At 41.6% G+C, this 14,583-nt stretch overlaps 1 protein-coding gene across 1 annotated transcript in view; it reads left to right on the plus strand.

Moving 5' to 3' along the window:
• Window positions 1-1,514: 1,514 nt before the first annotated feature.
• The window catches only part of MTMR10 (myotubularin related protein 10), a 119,271-nt gene continuing 106,202 nt past the window's right edge, over window positions 1,515-14,583 (plus strand). The window contains exons 1-2 of the mRNA XM_007949899.1: window positions 1,515-1,574; window positions 2,179-2,239. Of these exons, the coding sequence (XP_007948090.1) occupies window positions 1,515-1,574; window positions 2,179-2,239 (121 nt within the window). The remainder of the gene's footprint in view (window positions 1,575-2,178; window positions 2,240-14,583) is intronic.

The raw sequence follows: 14,583 nt of genomic DNA on the forward strand, positions 1-14,583 counted from the left end.
TAGCCCCTTTCTACCAAAGGCTGATCTGGTTCAGAAATACGGCGAAGAGTTAAGAAATTCTCTATGCTTGATAGGTTGAAACTAGCTTTTCTATTCAATTAATAGGCAAATTATTTGGTTTACAGCCTGGCGATTTATAGCCTAAGGAGCTTTGGTGGCCTAGTGCCTAAGGCATTTGACTGCTAACTAGAAGCCTGGTGGTTCAAACTCCTAGGAAGGTCAGACGACTGAGCAATCTACTTCCTTGGGGATACCTCCTTGGAAAGCCAAGGAGGGGTCATTATGAGTCCGAATGGACTCGTCTGCTGTGAGTGTGATTTTTTTTTTTTTTTGGATAGCCTGTTGAAGTGCTCCACACCAGCAGGGACTTAATCTCGCTGCAGATTTGATCTTTTATTTGCAATATTATTTACCAGTAATTTTACATGTGGGGAGCTCTGGTAGCATAGTGGCTAGGATGGGCAAGAAAAGGCAAGCAACAATCTTTTTTACACATCAATGTTTAATAAGGAGAGTAGAAATTTATTAACTAAAAGTGAAGAATTTGTGTTACCTGCCAATGTCCATAATCCCCACGACCACAGACCACACAAGTCTCAGCAGCCAGTGGCCAGCAATAAGTTCAGCAAGTAGAAGACATCCCTGTCTCAAAGTTCTACACAATGACAGCAGATGAGGTGATGGATAAAAATCTTCCCCAAGTGTGGACCATTAGAGGGAGAGGTTTCATATGAAATCGCGCTGAGAGTTTGATCCTGGTCACTCGTGGCTACAGTGGCCACCACTCCCACAACGGTGCCTCAACACCGTGCGCAAGGTGTGACTGGCTGTCAGGTACATCATAGGCCGTTTACATCCACCTGAACTCCTTCCCAAGACTTGAAAAAACACTGATTGCCGGAGCCAGTTGTCTAACGAACGGCAGCCAAGGTAACTGTCCCAGGAAAGGAGAGTATGCTGAGCAGTAGCGACAGAAAATGCTCTGTAACACGGTGCTTCGCTCGCTGCCTTCCGCGGTCCCCCTGTCCCCTGCGGGCCGCCGTAGGTCTCTGTGGGCCGCTTTGACTCCCGCGGGCCGCCGTAGGAGCGCCCTCCCCAGGCCGCGCTCTCAAGATGGCCACCGCGCTCTGGTTCTCCCGCTTCCCTCACTTAGGTCTCTGTAACGAGCGCACGGCTCAAGTCTTGCGTTCCAGCGCCTGAGCGGCCTAAAGGTCGGCAGCGTCCTGCCTTTGGTCCTGCGCTCGCCGTCTCTCGGGGCGGGGCGCCGGGCCCCATCCGGGGATGGGCCCCGGCGCTCGCGTCGGTTTGGTTTTGTTCCGGCTCCTCCCCGTTAGGGCGGGCGCTCCGCCGTGTCCCCGCCCGTCAGACCGCCCTGGCCAGCCCGGGCGCAGACGGGGCCTTAGCGGCCGCACAGGGAGCTCTAAACCGAGAGGCATCTGGAGGCGTCAGCGCTGCCGCTGTCCCGCGGCAAGTCCCGGGCTGCGTTGGGGCCGGGGCGAAAAATCGGTGGCACCATGTTCTCCCTCAAGCCGCCCAGACCTACCTTCAGGTCCTACCTCCTGCCGCCGCCCCAGGTAAACAACCTTTTCCCTGTGTGCGCCCTTTTCTTTGGCGCTTCCGGGGAGCCGCCGGGCGAGTGCCTATTTGGCACCCCTGGGAGAAAGCCCAGAGGCTGCGCCTGTCTCCCCACCCCCCAGCCGCGCGAGCGTCCGAGCCCCGGCCCGGAGAAATGCTCCCTCCTAGGAGCCGAAGTTGGCGCGGTGGAAACTTGTAAAACTCTGTCTTAGCTGTTCGCTGCCTGAAGTCCTTGTCGTCCGTAGTTGTGCATTGTGACGAGTTTCAGGAGAACGTTTGTAGCTGGGTTTAGCTCCCCGCCTGGCGACAGTCCACAGTGTGACTGCCAGCGTGATTGCAGCCCATTAGCAGTGCCTTGTGGCCACTTGGTAGAGGTTACCTGTACAAAAATGTGAACATCTGGAATCGGCACAGGCAGTTTTTATATTTTTATTGTCAGACTCCCAGGTAAATGAGCAGGACTTAAAAAGAGATCAGTAAATGTGAAAGAATTTAAAAGGGGGGGGATGAGTATGTCGCTTGTGTGAGCACTTAACAAAAATTTTGCCTTAATATCTGAAAAGGAAAAATTTGATTTTTATTTATTTTACTAATTTATTTCAGACTGATGAAAAGGTTAATTCGGAACCGAAGATTAAAAAACTGGAGCCAGTCCTTTTGCCAGGTAAACATTAGTTAGCCTTCTTCCAGATACTTTAGGAATGTGTTTTGTCTAAGATTGTTCTACTTACTAGAACATATGGTTAACTTTCCTCCTCTATTTGTTTTCAGCTTTCTCCAGTTAAAAGTCAAATGACTGGGGGAAAATAGAAGAAAACGTTGCTTAGAACTAAACAGCAACAAAAAATAAGTGACTTAGTGTTTATCCATGAATGTTTAAAGCATTACAGAAAATTGTCAGTAATATAACTGCTTTTTAATGACTTTTTTTTTTTTTTTTTGGCCTCTTGACATGTTTTATTTTAAAGGAAGCATATCTTTAATTGCTTAGGTAGTGGAAGTACTTTGTCCTTCATGTCTGTCTTCTACAACTTCATGCATTAATGACTAATAGTCATCATTTTAATGCATTTTAACAGTATGAAAAGCAGTCTTTATTATGTCTTTCTATATCACTAGCAAAGCTTGGTGAACTTTGAATTATTCATTTGGCAGTCATTTTCTAAAGTTGTCAGCTGTATTTGCAAATTTACTTGTTTCAGTTTAGAACAGGGTTTTCCCCAGCAATGGCACTGTTGGCATGTTGGGCCAGATAATTCTTTGTTGGAGTAGGGGAATTGTCCTGTACATTGTAGGATGTTAAACAGCATGTCTGACTCTACCAGCTAAATGCACCTTCCTTCTGCCAGGTATAGCAACCAGAAATGTCTCCAGGCATTGCCAAATGTCCTCTAGGGGGCAAAATTCCTGGTTGAGAATGACTGCTTTAGAACAAAATTTGTCTTAGCGGTAGAGATAATGATTGGTGGTAGACAGAAGTTCAGTTTTAGGACATACAGAATATAGTTCCTTGTATAACAATTAGGGAAACTCAATTTTTTAATATGATCATTGGGGGAAAGTATCCAGATACTTAGAAAAAATTGTTTTAAACCTGAAATATAATCATATACCATCTTAAGGCTGCTGTTAACATTTAAAATTCAGAGTTACTACTCAATGCTAAATTTAGGAATGGTTAGAACTTTGTAGGTAGTAATTGAAAATATTTGGAAATTTTAAAATTTGTGTTTTAAATTTTTAAGTGTAGGGACAAACACATTAAAAGCATTAAACAGTGGTTCCATATTGTAGATACTAACTCTTAAAAATATCTTAACTCTATTATGGGAGTTAGTTATAAATATTTTCCCTTGATTTTGTCAGTACTTTTCACTCAAACAGTGTGTACCCATTAACCTTTTGTACTTCTGCTCAGAGTGGCAATAGAATTTAACGGTAACCCTTGTATCCTATGTGGCCTGTTTCCATCTTAGTTACTCCAGGCATTTAAAGACAATTAAGGGAAACAGTGCTCATCTTGAATGATTGCTCGTGAGCTATTGAACTTTGGCTCCCTTTACTTTGTCTGAACAGGCTGGCTTCTTAGGCTTTGATTCCCCCCCCCCCCATAATATGATTTGACACTAATAAACAACATGATTTTAGCTACAAACGATAGTGCTTGAGTTTTTTGAAAATTAGCTTTAATATTTAAGATATGCTTATAAATAGTGTTACTAAATATTAATTAGCTTAAAGAACTATTCCACTGAAGGGCTGTCCCTTCTGTGGAATTGCTAAAAAGTCGTAATTTTCTGGGGAAGATTTTAAACCCAGTTGCTGACCATAATTGCTTTACTTGTCCTAGAAATAGCAGCTAAATCTCTTATCTTTTTTTAGCTGCCCATTAAGCAATTCTCTGACCTGTATTAATTTTTCTTGCATTGAATTACACATCACAGCTAAAATCTACGTATACATACACGATTGTTCTGTCACCCAGTGTTTTCACTTTATTCCTTGCAGAACATTTCACTAGTCCTAAGTTATCATGTCTTTTGCTCTCCTTTCTGAGCACCCCTTCTGTTCTTACCTTCTAATCCTAGTCCACACGTTCTTCCTGGTTGTGTTTTGTTGTCTGGCCACTCTGTTGTAATCTCTTTTCCCTGCTTCCACTTTTCATGTCTCATCTGACTGCTATTAGAGCCTCTTCTCTGTTGCTCTTTCTTTGGGTGGGCAGCTTACTATTATACCCATGAAATGTGGAAGGCATATGGAAAGTATCGGAGGCATTGGTGATCTAAAGACCTAGGCTTGTTGTTGTTGTTGTTGTTGTTATGTGCCGTCGAGTCGGCCCCGACTCATAGCGAGTCGGCCCCGACTCATAGCGACCCCTCCTTGGGTTTCCGAGGCAGTATCACTACGGAAGTAGGATTGCCCAACCTTCCTTCCGAGGAGTGGCTGGTGGGTTTGAACCGCCAGCCATCTGGTTAGCAGGCAAGTGTCTTAGCCACTATGCTACCAGAGCTCCCAAAGACCTAGGCTAGGCTAGAGCTTTTATTAAGAGGACTTGAATAATACAGTTCTTTCCTTCATCACAGTCAGAAACCAAGAGGAAAGTTGAACAGGTCACCTATGTCTTTACATAGGAACACAGGACAAGAAGTAATTGTTCAGGAATACAGTATTGCATGTTACGTTTTGGCATAATACCTTGGGCTCAAGGATATCCTAATTCAGTTGCCCAGACTTTGGACTGTTAATTCAATAAGGAGGTGAAAATTAGAACACCTGTCAATTGTTTATTTGTGTGGTGGTGTTGTATTTGTGTGTAGTTACCATGTACTCAATTGGGACTTAACATGGCTAAATTAAAACTAATTTTCATCTTTTGTTATATGAAGACAATGACTAGTGATTTAATTTAGGTTGTAGTTTATGTTATTAGTTTTCAACTTCCCTGGTTCATAACATGCCTTGAGATATAAATTTTATCTATTTAACTTTATGGTCCCAGTGTCTAGCATAGTGTCTGAAGCATGATAGATGCCATGATGTTTATTATTATTAAAAAAGGACCTCTCAAACTACTTGCTTAAACTGTTAACATAGCCACATGCACACACACCCCACCCAATACCCAGATTCAGTAGCAAGAGGAACACTGTTATTTTGTACCCTGTATCTCTGCTCTTCTTAGAGCCACACTTCTCAAAAGAATTATATCAGAGCCTGGAATTGAAATACAGTATTCTTCCTTGGGTAGTGTAAGCAGTTAATGTGCTGGGCTTTAGTCAGAAAGTTGAAAGTTCATATCTACCCACAGGTACGTTGGAAGGAAAGCCTGGCCATCTGCTTCTGAAAAAATCAGTCATTGAAAAGTCTATCAAGCACAGTACTACTCTGACACATATGAAGTCACCTTGAGTCAAAACTGACTTGATAGCAACTGGTTTTTGTCAAAGCACCTAGCCTGTGCCAAAGTTTTCTGTCCATCTTCCTTGTTATTTGCTGTTACTTGCTGTCGAGTCAGACCTGACTCATAGCGACCCCACCTTGGGTTTCCAAGGCAGTATCACTACGGAAGTAGATTGCCCCATTTTCCTTCCGAGGAGTGGCTGATGCGTTTGAACTGCCAGCCTTCTGGTTAGCAATCAAGTGCCTTAGGCACTAAGCTACCAGAGCTCCATCTTCCTATCATTGTACAAGTCTTGTCCTTTAATGATTGTATTGCCCCAATGCTTTTTGAAAGTAGGGAGAGTGTAAATTTTAAAGGGTATATGTGTGTTCCAGAATACATTTTTTGAGAACAAATAATGCCAGACCATTCTCGTGTCTATTTTTGATAGCTCTTGGATTGGTAATCAGTTCACTGTGCGTGTGAATGCCTCCTGGGTAATTAGGCTGTACTAAGCAGGAGAGTATTGGAGGCTTATGTACCTGGTTCACAGCAAAGGCTGGTGTAAGCTAGAAGCTGAGTGTGGGTAAGGGAGAAGAAGGTGACCTGAGTTGTTATACTCAATGCTAAATTTAGGGATGGTTAGAACTTCGTAGGTGGTAATTGAAACAATGGTTCCCCAATTTCAACAAGGTCCTGGCATCAGATCTGGATGAAGTTTTTACCAGTCCTTGGTCAAAATGGTGGGAAAAGGGTACTGTCAATCTGTTCTCGTAAAGATTATAGCTTTGGAAACAACTATGGGGCAATTCTACTCTGTCCTGTAGGGTCACTGTGAATTGGAATCAATTTAATGGCAGTGGAGTTTTTTGTTTGTTTTAGCCAAAATGAGAAAATTGGGAAGAATGCTGCTTTTTCATGAAGTTAAATTTATTTCATTCAAAGGATTGTCCTTTATTCTAAGATTATGCCCGCCCTTCCTACTTCTTTGGTGTAAATTTATTCTTTTGTTAAATTATGGTAATAGTAGAGATGGCCTTAATTTTTTTTTTTTTTTTTAAGCTGGCAAAATAAAAGATTGGGAACTCTGTATTACTGTCCTGAATTATTTTTGGTAGTATACCTAGTTTGTAAAATATAAACTGAAAGCTACTGGATGACGTTCTTATAAATATAATTTAATGACACACACGTACACAGAATATCAATTATTTTATCTGCCCAGGAGTCCTTCCAGCATCTTCTAAAAGAATGTACCCTCCTTCTTTTGACAAGTGGGTTTCCTCCATCTTCTCCCAGAGTCAGGTTCTAGTGTGCCCAAAAAGCATAACAACTCACCCCAGGCTGTAAGCATGAGCACTGTCTTTCTGTGGATATTTTCAGATTAGAACAAAGGCAACAGATCCTTTTTCAGTAAATGCTACTAGTGGCCATAAGTCCATTGCCACTGAGTCGATTGCAACCCATGGTGACCATTTAGGACAGAATAGAACTGCCCCATAGGATTTCCAAGACTTAAATCTTTATGGAAGCACATCTTTTTCTTGCAGAGCAGCTGGTGGTTCAAATTGCTAACTTTTTGGTTAGTAGCTGAATGCTTTAACTACTACACCACCAGCGTTCCCTTACCAGTGGCCGTAGCTCCAGAAAACCTGTCCTAAAGAGTGAAGTCACTGTTGAGAGAGACAGAAGCAACACACCTGAGGGAGTGCTTGGATGATGTTCGAGTTTCTAGGTTCCATTTTCCTTGAGGTTCAGCTAACACAAAAGCCACAAAATACCGCTTTTTGCTAAGCTGGTTCCAGGTGTGTTTCTGACACTTCCAACCAAGATTCGTAACTAACATAGTTTACAGATTAATTGTCTTAATAATGCTATCAGATAGTGTACCAGTTTATCTTCATGTGACAAATGAGAAAACTAGTTTATAGAGGTTAAGTTACACAGCTGACAAGGGCAGAGCCAGGCTTCAGGGCCCGACTCCAAGGCTATCTCTTTAACCTCAGCACATGCCTTTAACCACCAAGCAGCATGGCTGACCTGACTGCACTGAGGGCAGAGCACAGATTTATGCCTTTGGAGCTGATTGAGGGCAAATTGGATATCAGCCTGGAGGGAGTTCTCTGGTGAGGTGAAAAAAGAGCTCTGTCCTTAGCTCTGCCCTTTTCATAGCAGTGACAGATCTTGACCCAGCTTGAGGATGAACTTCTACATAGTTTCAGCTGCCAGAAAAAGGAATGTCTGGGGAGGCAGTGGACTTCCTCTTGCTGGCTGTGTTTAAGCAGAGGCTGGTTGAATGCCAGTGGGTTTATAACAAGGATGTGAGAGTTGCAATGAGTTGGGTTTGATGGCCTTTGCTCTTTTCTAACCCTTGGAGCATGATCATTTTAAGTATCTATGAGGTAGCGTTGCAATATTACAGCTAACGATAATTAACTTGTTCAGCAGGTATTGAATGCAAGCTTGATGCTGCTTGGCAGAGGCATAAAAAGCTGAGAAAAATGGAGTCTTGCCCTGAGACACTTCCAGTTCAGTGGGGAAATGCTTTGGTGGAGGACAGAAAAGGTGGTTGTGAGGACTTAGAAGAAGGTCACCTAAACCAGATTTGGTGGTGTGGGAAGGAGGATATCAGGAAAAGCTTCTTGGAAATGTCTTGTGCTCTGAATCTTGAGTGCCTGATAAGCCTTGGCCATGTACTCAGGCTGTGTGTCAACTCAGTTTTTCCCTTTTCCCATCTATAGCACCAAAAGCACTGTCTTTATTGAGATGGACTATTGGATCAATAATGAATACATTGATTTTCAGAGTCAATTCAGGAAAGCACATGACCATGACTCATCTGGAAAACGAAAATAGCCACTGTCGTGTTGATCTGTTTCTTTATTTTTTACATATTCACTGTTCAGCCATTTATTTTCTTCCTCACCATAAGTCTTGCTTTCTCAACTGAATGATGAATCCCTTAAAGGCAAAGCCCTTGTCTTTTAAGTATTTTATAGTTTTTCTTTTAATCCTTTTTTAGTAGATAGGCTTTATAAGTGATTATAAACTGATTTTTATAGTACTTTAATTCTTGAATACATTGCTTTTGAAAAGACCGAAGGATTTATGATCTGCCCTTGGGACTCTGAACAATGTAACCAGTTGTATTAGTATCTTATTATTTAGTTTATACTTCACCTAAGGAGCTCTGGTGGCATAGTGGGTAAGGCATTTGGCTGCTAACCAGGTCAGCAGTTTAAACCCACCAGCTGCTCCGTGAGAGGAAGGTAAAGCAACCTACATCCATAAAGATTTACAACCTTGGAAACACAGTGGTAGTTGCTGTGAGTCAGAACCAACTCAATGATTGTGAGTTTTTGTTTTTTGTTTCTTTTTTGTAGAACCTTAGAAATATTTAGAGCTGTCTACTCCTTAAGCTGCTGTCACAGTGTGAAACCTGCAGTGTTGTAGGCCAGTATTTTATTACTCACTTAACTTGTCTTACCTTGTTGTTGTTGTTAAGTGCCATCGGGTCGTTTCCGACTCATAGTGACCCCATGCACAGCAGAACGAAACACTGCCTGATCCTGCGCCAGCCCCACAATCCCTGCAGTACTTGAGCCCATCATCGCAGCCACCGTGTCAATCCATTTCGTTGAAGGCCTCCCCCTCTTTTGTTGACCCTCCACCCTTCCAAGCATGACATCCTTCTCCAGGGAATGGTCCCTTCTGACAACATGACCAAAATAGGTGAGATGAAGTCTGGCCATTCTTGCTTCCAAGGGGCATCCTGGCTGCACTTCCTCCAGGATAGATCTGTTAGTTCTTTTAGCAGTCCACGGTACTTTCAGCATTCTTCACCAGCACCACAACTCAAAAGCATCAACTCTTCTTCGGTCTTCCTTATTCATTGTCCAGCTCTCACATGCATACGAGGCGATTGGAAATATCATGGCTTGTGTCAGGCGCACCTTAGTCCTCAAGGAGATATCCTTGCTCCTCAGCACTTGATACAGTTCCTTCGTAGTTGACTTTCCCAATGCTACACGTCATCTAAAGTCCTGACTGCTGCTTCCTTTGGCATCGATTGTAGAACCAAGCAATGTACCTTATCTTACCTTATCAGTCTATTTATACTTTGCCACTTCCGCTTAGAAACTTTCATTTATTTAGAAACTTTTCATATCCTCCAGTAAATAAAATCCTTCCTAAACAGGATAGAATCTACATTCTGTCTGATTTGTTAACACTTCACCTTGCTGACCTTATTTCTCACTGTTTCCCAGTATTGACATTTGCTTCTATCAGGGTGGTTCCTTATTCTCTCATAGATTCTTTATTCCTTATTGAGGCCACTGTTGCTATCATTATCACATGTTCTCTCTACTATTATCTCAGCTGCCTTCTTCCTTTAAAATTTCATTCTGATCTTTTCCTGAGGTCTGCGTTGATAACTTTACCTTTTCTCCCTTCCTGCCCTTTCTCCTACTTGTGGGTGGTACTAGTGATACTTGACCCCATGCTTTTTTGAATTGTGTATAACCAACAGAAGTAGACTCTGTTAGTACCAGTAACGGCATCAGAAGATTTGTGTTTGTCTTCTACATAGCTTCAACATCTCATAGTAACTTTTGTTGTTGTTGTTGTTTTATGCGCCGAGTCAGACCCGACTCATAGCGACCCCTCCTTGGGTTTCCGAGGTGGTCTCACTATGGAAGTAGATTGCCCAAACTTCCTTTTGAGAAGTGGCTGGTGGGTTTGAATTGCTAGCCTTCTGGTTAGCAGTCAAATGCCTTAGGCACTACGCTACCAAGGCCACATTCATTCCTGAATTTATCTGAAGCTAGAGTGATGACTTTATCTCAGTTTGCTTGGGACTGTCCTGATTTCCTGTGTACCAGAAAAGCCCTCTTTCCCAGGCACCCTGTTTAAAGCTACAAATTGAGTTGTTTGGCATATACATGTAGTTCCTGTGCACAGTAAGATTATAACATAACACAGTAAGATTTATCTTAAAACTGTGTTCCAAGCTAAAATGCTGGGGGCAAATTATACCTATCTATCAAGCAGGTGGGTATTGACTTTCTAAATGCTGAAGGCATTAAGAAGGGTGTTGGGGACACACAAAATGATGGGACATGAATTTTCAATTCTCAGGAAGTTAAAATCTTTTCTAATTACACCATTCAGAGACTTAATAATTTTAATTATACTTTCTCATTTATCTTCAAAAATGGAAGGTCTTTAAAGAAAACAGACTTTAATGATGTTTTGATTCCTTACCTGGTTGTAAGAGAAACTGTTGGCCAATCAGCTTATAATTTAGTTTTTTCTATCGTACTTTTCCACCACTCATCTGTCAGTTTGTCGTACTGTGGTGGCTTGTGTGTTGCTGTGAGGCTGAAAGCTATGCCACTGGTGTTTCAGATACCAGCAGGGTCACCCATGGTAGACAGGTTTCAATGGAGCTTCCAGACTAGGACAGACTCGGAAGAAGGAAGGGGCCATCCACTTCTCAATGAATTAGCCAGTGAAAACCTTGAATAACAGTGAACTAATACAATACTGGAAAACTTTATGAATAGCCCTGAAACATTGTCCGATATAGTGCCAGAACACAAGCCCCTCAGGTCAAGACCCTCAAAATAGGACTGAGAAAGAACTGCCTCCTCAGAGTAGAGCTGGCCTTAATGATGTGGATGGAGTAAAGCTTTTGGGACCTCCATTTGCTGATGTAGCACGACTGAAAATGGGAAGAAATAGCTGCAAACATCCAATAATAATCGGAACATGGAATGTACAAAGTATGAATCTAGGAAAATTGCAAGTTGTCAAAACTGAAATGGAATGCATCAAGATTGATATCTTAGGCATTAATGAGCCTAAATGAACTGGTTTTGGCCATTTTGAATCAGACAACCATATGATCTACTCTGCTGGGAATGACAAATTGAAGAGGAATGGCGTGGCATTCATCATCACAAAGAATCTTTCAAGATCTATCCTGAAGTACAGTGTTGTCAGTGGTAGGATAATATCCATACACCTGTAAGGAAAACCAGTTAATACTATTGCTCAAATTTACACATAGCCACCAAAGCCAAAGATAGGGAAATTGAAGATTTTTTTTTACCAATTTCTGCAGTATGAAATTGACCAAATATGCACTCAAGATTTGTTGATTATCACTGGTGATTGGATTGCAAAAGTTGGAAACAGAGAAGAATCACTGGTAGTTGGAAAATATGGTCTTGGTGATAGAAATAATGCTGGAGATTGTATGATAGAATTTTGCAAGACCCAGTGACTTACTTGTTACAAATACCTTTTTTCAACAACATAAAAAGTGGCTCTACATGGGGATTTTGACAGATGGAGTACACAGGAATCAGATTGGCTCTTTCCATCTGTAGAACAGACCATCAGTTGCTCATATGCAAGTTAAAGTTGAAGCTGAAGACAATTAGAACAAGTCCACAAGAGCCAGAATATGACCTTGATTATATCCCTCCTGAATTTAGAGACCATCTAAAGAATAAACTTGATGCATTGAACACCAATGACTGAAAACCAGAAGAGTTGTGGGATGACATCAAGAATATCATCCATGAAGAGACCAAGAGGTCATTAAAAAGACAAGAAAGCAAGAAAAAACAAAAAAGGATCTTGGAAGAGACTCTGAAACTTGTCCATGAATGGAGAGTGGCTAAAGCAAATGGAAGAAATGACAAGATAAAAGAGCTGAACAGATTTCAAAGAGCAGTTCAAGAAGACAAAGTCAGTTATTATAGTGAAATGTTTAAAGACCTGGAATTAGAAAACCAAAAGAGAAGAACATGCACGGCATTTCTTAAGATGAAGGAACTGAAGAAAAATTCAAGCCTTGAGTTGCAATATTGAAAGATCCTATGGGCAATATATTGAATGATGCCAGAACCATCCAAAGAAGATGGAAGAAATACACATAGTCACTATACCAAAAAGAATTGGTCACTGTTCATTCATTTCAGGATGTAGCATATGATCAAGAACCAGTGATATGGAAAGAAGAAGTCGAAACTGCACTGAAGGACTTGGCAAAGAACAGGGCTCCAGGAATTGACAGAATACCCATTGAGATGTTTCGACAAACAGATGCCCCACTGGAGGCATTTACTTGTCTATGCCCAGAAATTTGGAAGACAGCTCTACCTGGCCAACTGACTGGAAGAGATCCATATTTGTATGCATTCCAAAGAAAGGTGATCCCACAGAATGTGGAAATTGTCAAACAATATCATTAACATCACATGCAAGTAAAATCTTGCTGATGATAATTTAAAAACAGTTGCAGCAGTTTATTGATAAAGAACTTCCAAAATTGCAAGCTGGATTCAGAAGAGGACATGGAATGAGGGAAATCATTGCTGATGTCAGATGGATATTGGCTGAAAGCAAAGAATACCAGAGAGATGTTTACTTATGTTTTATTGACTATGCAAAAGCATTTGATTGTGTGGATCATAACAAATTATGGATAACAGCAAGAAGATTGGAAATTCCAGAACACTTAATCGTGCTCGTGAGGAACCTGTACATAGATCAGGAGGCTGTCGTTCGAACAGAACAAGAGGATACTGCATGGTTTAAAATTAGGAAGGGAGTGTGTCAGGGTTGTATCCTTTCACCATACATATTCAATCTGTATGCTGAACAAATAATCCAAGATACTGGACTATATAAAGAAGAATGTGGCATCAGGATTGGAGGAATACTTAACAGCCTGTGATATGCAGACGACACGACTTTGCTTGCTGAAGGTGAGGATGACTTAAAACACTTACTGATGAGGATTACAGACTTCAGTCTGCAGTACAGATTACAGCTCAACATAAAATGAAAATCCTCACAGCCAGACCAATAAACAGCATCACAATAAATGGAGAAAAGATTGAAGCTATCAAAGATTTCATGTTAACTTGGTGCCCCAATTAGCACCAATGGAAGCAGCAGTCAAGCAGTCAGATGATGTATTGCACTGGGCAAGTCTGCAAAAGATGCCTTTCAAGTGCTGAAGGGCAGAGATGTCTCTTAAGACTAAGGTGGGCCTAACCCAAGCCATGGTATTTTCAGTTGCCTCATATGCATGTAAGAGCTAGACAATGAACAAGGAAGACTGAAGAAAAGTTGATGCTTTTGAGTTGTGGTGTTGACAGAGAATACTGAAAGTACCATGGACTGCCAAAAGAATGAACAAATCTGTCCTAGAAGTGGAGCTGGGATGCTCCTTGGAAGTGAGAATGGCCAGACTTCGTTTCACCTACTTTGTTTATTTCTCAGAAGGGACAAATCCCTGGAGAAGGATATCATGCTTGGTAAAGCAGAGGGTCAGCAAAGAAGGGAAAGGCCCTCAACGAGGTGGATTGACACAGTGGCTGCAGTGATGGGCTCTGATATAGCAAGGATTGTAAGGCTGGCACAGGACTGGGCAGTCAGTGTTTCATCCTGTTGTACATTGAGTTGCTATGAGTCAGAGCCGACTCGCTGGCACCTAACAACAACAGTGGTACTTTTTGTTTACCCTGATTTGAAGCTAATTTCCTACTTTCTTTATCTTCCATGAGACTTCTCTGTTGCTTACTACCAGTAGTGTGCTGGTAACGTTTCATGTGTAAATATCCCACTGTGGGTGATTTCAAGCTATCCACTTGATGTCACTGGACCCAGAGGTGGGAGAGATGAGCACAAATAGTTATCATGAGCCAAGGCAAACCTTCTCTAGCATAACAGCCCTTTACTATGCAATCTCAATGACAAGTTGGCATCTTTAGGAGTTTTGCAGCTTTTATTATGTACTACTACTTCAAGATCAGCCTTTTCACGTGTAAACAAAATACCATCTCGGTACTTATGATTTATATATTTTATCTAGGAAGAGGCCAACCTTGTCTCTTCTCTTTCTTTCCTGTCTAGAAGCTAGTTTTCTGGTCCGTAGCATTGCAGTACTTGGCAGTAGCTTATGCCAGCTTCTATCTAGTGTTTCTTTTGCAAAAAATTATGAGCAGGTAACTATTATGTGAGCAGACAGCTATGCTACTTGATCTACATATTTGAAAGACTGTTTCTACATGAATAGATAATGTTATCAAATAAAACTCAAGCTAAGT

The sequence above is a fragment of the Orycteropus afer genome, unplaced genomic scaffold (assembly GCF_000298275.1).
Source record: "Orycteropus afer afer isolate SDZICR_OR568_19922 unplaced genomic scaffold, OryAfe1.0 scaffold00256, whole genome shotgun sequence".
Taxonomy (NCBI): domain Eukaryota; kingdom Metazoa; phylum Chordata; class Mammalia; order Tubulidentata; family Orycteropodidae; genus Orycteropus; species Orycteropus afer.